The sequence below is a fragment of the Nomascus leucogenys genome, chromosome 2, assembly GCF_006542625.1.
Source record: "Nomascus leucogenys isolate Asia chromosome 2, Asia_NLE_v1, whole genome shotgun sequence".
NCBI lineage: Eukaryota > Metazoa > Chordata > Mammalia > Primates > Hylobatidae > Nomascus > Nomascus leucogenys.
Window position 1 is genome coordinate 30,973,847 of NC_044382.1, and position 12,583 is coordinate 30,986,429.

Sequence of the window (12,583 nt, forward strand, 5' to 3'; positions counted from 1 at the left end):
CTACTCCTCCATCATAATCCATGCTTCACTTTTTATCTCTGAACATTTGCAATAGATTTCTATCAGGACCTACAGCCTCTAATTTCTTTCTTTTCCCTTCTGCTCTGCATATAACTTCAAGATTAGCCCTTCTTAGAAAAAAAGAGCGTGCCTCTTCTCTTAAAAACATTTATCACATTCCCAGTAATTATTAAACCAAGTACAAATTCACTACCTAGGCAGGCAAGACATACATAGTTTGCCTTCAGTTTATTTTTCTAACTGCACATCTATTGGTTTCTCAGATTAAACTTTCCATACCAAACATAGTGATCTACAATTTATTCCTCACACTTACCTCCACCTGTCCTACCTTTTTGACTTTCCTCAATCCCTCCTATTCACCCTTCATTTCCCAGCCTTAACCATAAAATCTTCTGTTTTGGTGAAGTCATCTATTTATTCAGAAGTATTTTTTCAGAACTTACCTGTGCCCAATACTATATTAGACACTGGGATTTAACAGGGAGCCAGATATAGTCTTGGCCTCATGATACAATTCCTCTTGTTCTCAATGTGTGTGTGTGTGTGTGTGTGTGTGTGTTTGTGTGTGTGTGTTCTTTGGCACTTAGAATATGCAGGCGTTTTTGGTAGATACATATTGTATTATCTTTAACTCTACCACAATGCCTTGCACATAATTATGGTCTAAAAGATAGCTGATGATCTGATTCCTGAAGTGATTTTCCTGTGGAATTTGGCCTATGTGGATACGTTGACTACCTTCCGTTAGTCAACCTGACAGTCTTGCTTTTAAGATCCCATAAACTGGACAGAAAATGTAGGTGAGCACTGACCCCTGGGACAAAACTCGAAAAAGAATCCTCAGTGTTAAAAACAGATCTGTATTGCTCTGTAATTTATTCCTATATTATAGATACCATAGTATAACATAGAGAAAATACTAATAGTTTGTCTTATGTAAAGTATGGAAAATTAAAGGCAGTTCTTTATAATAGAACTATATAGTATATCCAAAAGCTATTTTATCCAGCCTTCATGTACTTTTACTTACGTCATATTAATCTGTATACATCTTTATATTGAAATTGTTCTGCCTTTTTTAAGTAGCAGGCACATATTATTCTCCTATATATAGACATTTCTGCTCATGTCTGACACCTTGAAAAGGTGGCTTTATGATAGCTTTTTAAAAAAATTCAAGGCCTTTGAAAACAGTCACCAAGGAAACAACAGAATAGGTTATATATGTTTCACTTATGCCTAAAATAGAAAATCTTGCTGTCAGTTATAAATATGTTCTATGAAAGCCACTCCCTCCAAAAATTTGGGCATTTTCTTTAACTTTACATGCTAGGGATTTTTGTTGTTGTTGTTGTTGTTGTTTGGTTTTGTTTTGTTTTTAAGACAGAGTCTTGCTCTGTTTCCTAGGCTGGAGTGCAGTGGCATGATCTCGGCTCACTGCAGCCTCTGCCTCCCGGGTTCAAGTGATTCTCGTGCCTCAGCCTTCCGAGTAGCTGAGATTACAGGCATATGCCACCAAGCCCTGCTAATTTTTGTATTTTTGGTAGAGATGGGGTTTCACTCTGTTGGCCAGGCTGGTCTCAAAGTGATCTGACCCCAAGTGATCTGCCTGCCTTGGCCTCCCAAAGTGCTGGGATTACAGGCATGAGCCATCACACCTGGTCTCCAGATTGTTTTTAGTAACTGTGCACATATACAGCAATTACCTGCTTTAAGTGGGGGCTCTGATGCATGTTTCTTGCTCTGCCTGACCTTGAATACATAATTGCTTCCCGCTCTGTTTGAGATTTCTCCTTCATGTCCAATGAAGTTGACACTACTTACTCTGCAACAGCTGTAAAACACTTTGAATCCAGAGAAAAAATACAATAAAATAAGACTATATGACACTTAAAGACTTACTTTGTTAAATTCATCCTAGCAAAAGCCTTCTAAATTCAGACAAAAGAGTACAATACAAGATGACTTATCTAGTGCTGAGGAGTGAAATTAAGCTTGATACTATGATGTTTGGAGGCAAGGATTAAGAAATGTCAGCAAGTGGCTTAAAGAAAAAGACATTTAATTTTATTGTTTATTCCAGTATTACATCAAGCTTTAACTTTTGCCTGAAATAGCCATTCAAGGGCTCCTGCAAAATAAAAGAAATTTCCCATAATAAAACTTATTATAAATGGTCTCTGTAGAAATTACGAAATATATCATTCAATCTCAGTGTCTTCCTTGGATCTGGATCAATGTTAATTAGATTGAACTTCATGGTAGTCATTGTTGACAGGTACAATGAGCACAAAGATGAATAACACACAGTTTTACTCTTAACTGGGACTCAGTCACCTGAATAATAACTATTGAATAGTTATCATTCTGTATATATACTGGATTATGGCCACATTCTCCTAACTGTTCTCTGTATACCTCTGTTCACCTTCTTAGTTCGATCTACCTTCTACTGCCAGAGGAATATTACTAAAACCAACATTTCATCAAGTCACTCCCCTACATGAAATCCTCCAGTGACTACACATTGATTTGTGGATGAAGTCCATATCTTTGACATAGTTTAGACTACCCTCTACCATCTGCCACTGCTTACCACTCCAAGCTCACCTCTTGCCATTTTTCTATTCACTCACAAAACTCTTGCCAGTATTTCTCTCCAGAGCATCATTCTTATTATCTTTTACCTCTAGACCTTCATGTTCAGCATTCCTTCTGCCTAGAATATTCTTCTTTCCCACCATAACCCTTTGCTTGCTGGTTCCTTCCTTCTTATTTTACAGATCTTAGTTATATATGTCACTTTTCTTTTTCTTTTTTTTTTTTTTTGAAACAGAGGTTCGTTCTGTCACCCAGGCTGGAGTGTAGTGGCACGACCTCAGCTGACTTCAACCTTGACCTCCCAGGTTCAAGTGATCTCACCTCAGCCTCCCAAGTAGCTGAGACTACAGGCATTTGCCACCACGCCCGGCTAATCTTTTTGCATTTTTTGTAGAGATGAGATTTCTCCATGTTGCCCAGGCTGGTCTGGAACTCCTGGACTCAAGCGATCCACCTGCCTCGGCCTCCCAAAGTGCTGGGATTACAGGTGTGAGCCACCACACCTGGCCAGTATGTCACTTTTCCTAAGGAATCTTTCCTGACTCACCAAGACTCCTATGATGCCCATCTCCTGTCCTCTGTGTGATTATCACACTGTATTAAATTGCCGATTCCTCCTCTAGGGTGGGCGAGTATGCTGTCGCTCACGCTTAGCACACACATGTCCTCTACCAGGCACTTCATGCATTTTTAGTATTTTATTTGTATTATAAAATTTGTATTTTAGTGAGTTAATAAATTGAAGAATCAGTGATGAATGTCATAGAAATATCTTCAAAGTGAAAATGAAAACCCGGATGAAGGAATAATTTATTCCACCCAGGGTATGGTGAAGAGGTATGAAGAAGAGTGATATGACATGACATTTGATCTGGCCCTAAAAGATGAGTAGGATGGAGTTCACCAGTGAGTTGAGGGAGGAAAAGGGAAATCAAACGAAGAATTACATGAGCAAAGTCAAGGGTTTGCTTGGTGGATCAGTTCTGGATGAATACTACTTGCTTTGGATCTCAACTTAGACATTACTTCTACCATGCCTTCCTGACAGTCTCCCTTAAAGAGGCTGGATGTCTCTTGTATGTGTGCTGAGTGCTTTCTCTCCACACTTTATGAAGCATATTTCAAATGTGAAGTTTTAAACCTGAGATCCAAATTATTTATCATGAGTAATAACTTTTTGGTTATAGTTATATAGCATTCTTTTCATGTGAAACAGTGTATTGACTTTAAATAATTTGTAACAATAACTACTATTATGATGATGTAATAAAGAGAGCGATTTCATACACTAGGAGAGAGAAAACAAACAAAAAGTCATATAAACCTGGAAATGTACAATCCAAAAGATGCAAAATTGCTACTATGCTGAATGTGAATATTTCACATTCATTTTCCTCTAACTGACATGTAATGGATTAAAACTTTTTGACCCTATAGCCATGCCAGCACATTTCCTTTATTAAGAGAAGGTAGAACTTCAAGGTTGGACTGGCTTAAATAGCAGCCCTCTCTCCTCTATATTAAATTTTTGGGTCAAATTTATGAATACACAGTGTGACATTTTTCCTGAATGGAGAAGAGTTTAATAAGTAACAGGATGTCACTGCAGGTGACCAGGAAAAAAGTATGCAAGTTTACTGCATTCATTTTAAACACTAATAGCATCTCATTGAAAAGCATCATCTTTGGAAAAGAAGGGAGGCTTAGAGGAACTAAGAAGGCTTTGTTAGAATTGACATATCCAAATATTAATTATAGAGAAGGGTTGAAGCATTTAGCTTCATACATGTGAACGCTAGCTATTTTATATAACAGTTGCTTTCACATCACAATGCAGTGGCAACAGCCGTATTGGAAACCTTGAGATTAATAATGACTTTATTCAGCTTATAGCTTGGGGCAGAACCGCTACAAAGCCAAGACCCCTGGGAATTCTGACCCTGTCAATGTAGGTCTCATTTCCCCAGAAGCAGAAGCATGAATTTCTTTAGTCTCTTCAGGGATCTCTGTGCTTTCTCTGCCCTGTCCTTTTAACACAAAGAGGTGATAAATCAGTTTCCTATTCCCTCTAAATTTAAGATGATGTTTAGTGGATAGTTGGGTCATAAAAAAGGAAATATAACAATGATAATAATAATTTGCTAGTCATTTTACATACTTGAACTCATTTATTCCTTGAAACGGCTCAATGAGGTAAATACAGCACTTTTCCCATTTTACAGTGAGGAAACAGAAGCTTAGAGAGTTTAAGCAACTTCTCAAGAATATACAGCTAGGAAATTTTATTCAAAACCAGTTTCTGATTTCAAATTCCAAACTCTTAACTGTTACTAATCACCATTCTGTTTTGTAACCCCAGCTGACACCTTTGCCACCTCTGTAGCCTATTGGCAACCAGAGCTGAATCCTGCCCTCTCTTTAGGAAAGTGTTATTATAGCTAAGCTGCTTTGGAGACTGACATGTGTATTTGAGTTGCAGCTCTGCCATTTCTTAACTGTGTAATTTTTTGCAAGTTAACTAACCTCTTTGAGTCTCAATTTCCCTATCTAAAAAATAATAAAAGTAAATGTCTGCAAAGTTTAATTGGAATAGTTCAATGAGTTAATGCCATTGCCTGGCACAGAGTAGGAGCTCCATTAAGGTAGGTAGTATCATTCAGGCTCAGCTCAATGCCATCCTTTTTATGAAGTCTTCATGCTTTATCACTCCACTCTTAGCTACATTCATAGCATTTACTATTCCCTGCTTTCTAGAATTATTTTCTTTTTGCAGATGTTTGTCTCCTCTTTAGGTTGGAAGCCACCTAAGGGTAGGAATGATACACTTTTTAACATCTACCAAAAGCCAAGAAGAGTACTCAGTAAATAGTGGCCATATTTTCTTGACCACATGTGGCTACATTTCTGACAAAGATTTGTGTGGTATTTTATGATGTGAGAGTCAGTAGAAAATGTAGTTGGAGACTGGGCGTGGTGGCTCACGCCTGTAATTCCAGCACTTTGGGAGGCCAAGGTGGGCAGATCTCTTGAGAACAGGAGTTCAAAACCAGCCTGGACAACATAGAGAAACCCCATCTCTACTAAAAATACAAAAATTAGCTGGGCATGGTGGTGCATGCCTGTGATGCCAGCTACTTGGGAGGCTGAGGCGCGAGAATTACTTGAACCTGGGAGGCAGAGGTTGCAGTGATCCAAGATGGTGCCACTGCACTCCAGCCTGGGCAACAGAGCAAGACTCCGTCTCAAACAAACGAACAAAAAAAAGGTGAGGAGCAGGTGGGGAGGGAAGAATAGAGAGATGTAGGTCAAAAGATACAAAATTTCAGTGAGTTAGGAGGAGTAAGTCTGGATGGAGATCTGTTGTATAACGTGAGTATAGTTAATAACAATGTGTTGTATACTTAAAAACTGCTAGGAAAGTAGATTTTAAGTGTTCTCACCACAAAAAAATAAGTATGTGAGTTAACGCATATGATAATCTGCTTGATTTAGACATTCCACAATTATACATATTTCAAAACATCATATTGTACACCATAAATACATACTTTTTGTCAATTAAAAAAGAAGAATGCTGAATGGGAATTTTTAGACCTGAAAATTTGTTTATCAAGAATGGATTTGGAAGCTGCCTAAACACTGAAAGATGTAAAAGGACTATATTGGGAGTAGATGATTCAAGATAATTTCAGATGGGGCATCCCACTCCTGGTCTTCAGAAGTACCCTGCCAGGAGGAACCTTGGTGAGGAGGGACAGAGGCTGCATTTGCCTCTGCTGATGTCACTCCTCTTCTCTCAGTGGCTTCTCTCCCTCAAGACTTTTGTGCCAGTTCCTAAATAAAGGGCTCTTTTAATATATAAAGTCTTCTGTAAGTGTAGAACTTGAGTTATCAATAATTTTACACATCCCCTCTCATTCTTACTCAATTTAAGCATCTTGAAGACAGCGCTTATAGGCTATTTTATTTCCTCCACTGTGGCTAACAGTAGAGATAGAAAGCACTCAATAAATGGTCAGTTCTTGCATCGTGAGCTGTGCAAGAGCATCAGTTACATCCGTTTGTTTAATTGCCAAGCAATCCAGTGTCATAGGTACTATATATCCCCGTCCCTCCAAACCCCATTTGAAAGATGAGGAATATTGAGGCCTAGAGAATTACGTGATTTAAGATCATACAGCTACTAAAGGCAGAGGTGGGATTTAAACAGGTTTGTCTGACTCCATAGCCCATACTTTTAATCAAAAGTTCTCAAAGATGTCTATGTATCAGAATCATGTGCCAATTACTACATCAGAATCTTCAGAAGTGGAGCTTCTTATCACTAGAGCTCTCAAGTAGATTTTGACGTAACCAGACCAAAGATTCAGGAAGCCCTCCTCTAAAATACTACACTATATTTCCTTCTCAATAAATATCTGTTAAATGAATGAATGATGCCTGTAATTCTTTCACTAATAATCCAATCCTCCATAAAGGTGTGCTCTTAAGCAATCATCTTCAAAATGCAAAACTTTCTAAGAGGCTGTCTCTAACTTCTCTAATATCTTTATCAGAGATAGAAATCATTACAGAGAAACTCCACCTCAGTGGCTGTAGGAGGTACCTGATTAGGGATAGTGGAAGGCCTGAAGAGTAAGCTAAAATTCACATATTTGATGCCTCACAATGTTGCCTGGGGCTACTGCTGCCTGACCATGCAGCTAGGAGCTAGAAATCTAGGGCTTATTTAAAGTTCCTTCAAGTTTTTTATGTTGTAAAGCTCCTGCAGAGATTGGCCCTTAGTGGAACAAGGCTCGTACTGTTCCTCCGGATAATCTGCTGGGTCAGACATCATCAGTGGCAAGGACTCTTGGGGTGTCCGGAAACATTCCACCTGTGTGCAGTGATACCTTCAGGCACTCTTTTTTGTTTGTTTGTTTGTTTGTTTGTTTTTTTGAGACGGAGTCTCGCTCTGTCGCCCAGGCTGGAGTGCAGTGGCGTGATCTCGGCTCACTGCAAGCTCCGCCTCCCGGGTTCATGCCATTCTCCTGCCTCAGCCTCCCCAGCAGCTGGGACTACAGGCGCCCGTCGCCAGGTCCGGCTAATTTTTTTGTATTTTTATAGTAGAGACGGGGTTTCATCGGGTTAGCCAGCATGGTCTTGATCTCCTGACCTCGTGATCCGCCCGCCTCGACCTCCCAAAGTGCTGGGATTACAGGCTTGAGCCACTGCGCCTGGCCCAGGCACTCTCTTTTTTGCACTCCTTCAAGAGTGATATCCCTTGTCATGGCTGGCAGCTTCTGTAGAAGCTTGACCTTAAGCCACTTACACAAAGACGGCAAGAGGATCCATTAGGCAATGAATGAATAAATAAGATGTAGTTTATCCCTATAATAGAATATTATTCGCAATAGAAATGAAGTATCAATCCATGCTACAACATGGATGAACCTGGAAAACATTATGCTAAAGTGGAAGAAGCCAGTCACACACACACAAAAAAAAACCATGTCATATGATTCCACTTATACAAAATGTCCAGAACAGACAAATCCATAGAGACAAAACTAAGTAGAGACAAAACACTAAATAAACTTAGTGGTTGCCTAGGGCTGAGAGAGCTGGGTGGGGAATAGTGAATGACAGCTAACAGGTGTAGAGTTTCTTTTGGGGGTGATGAAAATACTCTAAAATTGATTGTGATGCTGTTTATGCAACCTTGTGAATATACTAAAAACCACTGAATTGTACATTTTAAAAGTGTGAATGTTACGGTATGTGACTTATATCTCAAAGCAGCTATGAAAAGAAAAAAAAAAGCAGCACAAGGAGACAAAAGAGATGCAGTAAAATTAGAGTATGAGAATCATGAGATTGCCAGGCACCCATTACAACTGCGGAAGAGTTTGGAAAGCTCTCCTCCACCAGAGGGGTGTATAGGACCATGGTTATGAAGTTGCTCACCTTAAGGCACCCATAGGCTGATGCTATCAATAACTTCTGTGATGATTTTTCTCTTCTGAATGTGCATCTATTTTTTTTCACCTTTTCCTTTTCCTCACCCTTTGCGGGACTAAGTTCACAATACTTCCCAGGCTAAAAATATATAAAGTCAGGCACGTAATATTATATTTTTTAAGTAGAATTATAAATTAAGATGTAAAATGTATCTATTATATCTGTCCCTTTGCACATTTTTGCTACAAGCAATTCCGTAGAACTCGTAGTCGTTATTTACAATGGGAGAGAAGAATGTTCAAAACAATAGTAATGTTTAAAAATTGGGCATGATTCCATCAATGACTCCATGTGTCAAAGTTGCCACTTTCTTTTTATCTGTTGAGGGCTGTATTACCCCTCACATAGACCATTAAAGCAGCCTAACTGACTTTCTTCCACCATCTTCCATAATACTGATGGTTACCTTCCTAAAATGCAAATACAAGGCAGTGCAGTCCAGAGAATAAGAGCTTGGTTCTCAGTCGCAGATTGCTTAGATTTGAATCTGAGCATCACCACCAATCAACTTGGTCAATTTAGGCAAGTTACGTAATCTTTCAGTTCATCGTATCTCCCTTAACTCTGTGAGAATTAAGTAAGAACAGTATGTTAAGCCCTTAGTCCAATGATGGGCTCATTGTGAGCAGTCAGTCACTAGCAGCTCTTATTATTATTACACTTATGTTCAAATGCTGCCATGTTTCCTCATGCCTGTAAAATCCACTCCAAACTCCCTAGCCTATCATGCAACAACCTTCGAAATCTCACCTCGTCTCTGTTCTTCCATTTCACAACCTTTTCTAAATACACCAGGCAAATTTGTGGCTTCAGGTTTTTGCTCAAGCTCTTTCCTCTACCATTTCATATCTGCATTTAGAAAAGCCTATTCTTCATTCAAGAAGACAACAATGAAGGGACTATGAAGCTATTCCCAAGCTCCTTTTTTTCTCTGTATTCCGGCAGCACTTTAGGGGTTTGAGGGAAATTGGCCAAGGAGGGTCAGATTTTACAGACAAAGCAAGCAGAACTTCTTAGTGAACTGAATAAGAGAAACAAGGAATAAAATAGAAGAAAATATAGTTTTTAAGTTTATATCTGGGATAACTGGACATGTGGTTTTGCCATTTAATGATCTAGGAAAACCTGGGAAGAATAAGGTTTGGGGGGACTAATGTAACAAAGACATCTGTATTAGTTATGCTAGTTTTGAGATGCCAATCAGATATTCAAGTGGATTTGATAAGTAAAGTGTTGTATGTATATACAAATCTAGTGTTTGCATAATGGTCGGGGCTGCGGATATAGAACTGTGGGTCATAACTATATAGGAGGCTAGTGGAGGTCATCTGGAAAAGCCCAGAACAACAACAACATTTAGAAATCAAATACATGGAGAGAAACCTGTTAGATAGATATATATATATGTGAATTTACTCACTCACTACCTACTTGAGTTTAAGTACTATCTTATTTATCCTTTTGCCTATTGGTGCTGGTCACACAAATGTTCAATATGTGCTTGCTGAATTCATTCCAAGAATAAAAGCAAAAGAAGATGTCCTCTCAGAGAACTCGCAGCCCTGCACTTTAATAATTTGGCCAGATTTGCAAAGGAAGCATGAAGGACAACTCCAGAATCTAGCACAGGATGGAATGTGGTGGACAGTTCCATGACTGCTGCCCACAGTCTCATCCTTCCTATCTCCTAACCTCTCCCTGCCCCCTTCCCCCAGGGACACACTCCAAAGAGCATAGCTTCAGGGCTCACGAGCAGATGGCACAAAGCCCAGGATCCCAGCATGCTTGTCAGTGCTAGATACAAGGGTCTTAAGAGAGCAGCAGCTGCCAGAACATATGGGTGGTCAGCAGGAGTTCCCCTTCACTCTGGACTGAAGCTCCTCAACATACACAATGCCCAGTTTTCTGAAAGGTTGCAAGAGAAGCTTTCTCTAGGATCTTGTCATGTTTTTCCCATTGACTTTAATGATTTAGTATTCCTATTTTTCTGGGCCCCTTCTTCCTATGAAGTATTCAAGAATTTGTAAATCAAGACACATCTGCCTTCCCCCACCCCTTTTCTCTCCTCTTGCCACAATTCTGATTAGGCTTTCATCATTCTTTACCTGGACAAATTCAGTTGCGTTCTATGTGGTCTTCTTGCATTCACTCTCTCTCCATTCTGCCACCAGAATAACCACACCAAAGTACTGCTCTGTTAGGGCACACACCTGCCAAGAACTTCAATAGCTTCCCCATTACTTACTGAAAAAAGATTCCAACATTCTAAGCTTGGAATTCTAGGCCTCCTCGCCATCTATCCTTTCCAGGAAACCTTTCCAATATTAGTGCCCATCAACCACATTTAGGGGTGTAATTAATCAGGCCCTATTTCTTCCCACAAATAGTCACTGTGATTTCTCTCTGTTGTGTCTCAGCACCTGCTTTTTTCTTTGCCCAGGATGCTTCACCTGTTTCTCCATCTGTTATCATCTTACCCACTCCTCAAGTTCCAAGCCAATGGTGTCTTCTTCAGTGAACCTTTCTTATTCAACCCAGGTGGAAAGAGAGGTCACTGTTTATACTTCTGAAACAATTCATGCCTATTTTTAAAAAAATACTTTTCAGATTATGGATGGTGATATAGATAGATAGATAGATGATAGATAGATAGATAGATAGATAGATAGATAGATAAATTTTTTCCCATTGGAATGCTGACTTATTTTTCTATTTCAAAATTCTATACCTAGCACAGCTATGGAAAGAGCTCTAACAATATTGACTGATTGAATGAATGAATGAATATGTGAGTGACTCAGTTAATCCAGTGATTCATGTATAGTTATTCCCCACTTCTCACAGTTTAGCTATTACATGTAATCCTGTCTCTATACATTGGCTTTTCTTAAAGTTGGGTCTCTCTGCCTTTTGAGGTCATCACATAGGTGACTTCCTTTAATGACCAATGTTTGGAGTATCAGTGAGTGACATGGAGGAGATAAGGATAGAAGAGTGAGCAGTTTCAGGTAAAAAGAACACTCCAAGACATGAAAGAGTTATGCTTACAGGTGAAGGACTTTAAGCAAGATATTGAGATGATTAAATGAGTTATTTGAAAAAAAAAATCACTCTAAACTCACGTACAAGTGGACAGGAGATACTGAGGATAGGAGAGCCTCAGGAGGAGGCTCTTACAGGTAACTCAGGCTGAGAGTAGACTGACTGGCACTTAGACCAGGCCTTTGCCAAAACAATAACTACTATCTCTGCCTCTTCTCAGGGCTTCCAGGGCAGCGATTGAGGAGACCTTACCAAGGAGCACCACACAGTAGATGCTGAGACATCGTACTCCAGGATAAGAAACAGTAACATGGCAGCACCTGCTTGAAAGAAATTAAAAACCAACAGACTCCATTTAGAAAGGAACAATGTCCAAGAAAGGGCGAAATAAGGGCGAGAAGCCCGAGGCACTCATTGTTGCCCTTCAAGCTGCCAATGAAGACCTCAGGACCAAGCTCACAGACATTCAGATAGAGCTGCATCAAGAGAAGTCCAAGGTGAGAGAGGGCTACCTGAGGTCGTGGCCTTAAGAGCAGCTCTGGCTGTGTCCACATGCAGCGAGCACAGCTCTGCCTGCTGGCCCACCCCAGTGGACTCCTGCCCTTTGCCAGAGAGGGCAACATCCCCTGTACACATGGAGAGCTTATTGCATATGGCAGGAGGGAACTGAGCACAAGACACACAGAAAGTGAGAATAGCATGCTCACTAGACAGATCTTAGCCTCCTCTGGAAGCCCGGTTCAGGAAGCCAGATATGAAAATTCAGACAGTGTCCCCCTACCACCGCCAAACACTTAATGGTTGCATGACCTTGGGCAAGTTCCACTCTTGCCCTCTATAGGTTATTAACTCCCAGAGCATTCAGAGCAGTCCTTCCGAAATGTACCACATCATGTTACTCCACTGCCCAATACCT

At 39.9% G+C, this 12,583-nt stretch overlaps 1 protein-coding gene across 4 annotated transcripts in view; it reads left to right on the top strand.

Moving 5' to 3' along the window:
* Window positions 1-12,583, top strand: part of JAKMIP2 (janus kinase and microtubule interacting protein 2) — a 188,763-nt gene that overhangs the window by 93,247 nt on the left and 82,933 nt on the right. For all 4 annotated transcript variants that reach the window (XR_004033227.1, XR_004033228.1, XM_003266599.4 and 1 more), the window contains exon 2: window positions 11,888-12,164. Coding sequence is in view for 2 of the 4 variants with exons in the window: in XM_003266599.4 (XP_003266647.1) it covers window positions 12,036-12,164 (129 nt within the window). In the remaining 2 variants the exon portion in view is untranslated. The remainder of the gene's footprint in view (window positions 1-11,887; window positions 12,165-12,583) is intronic.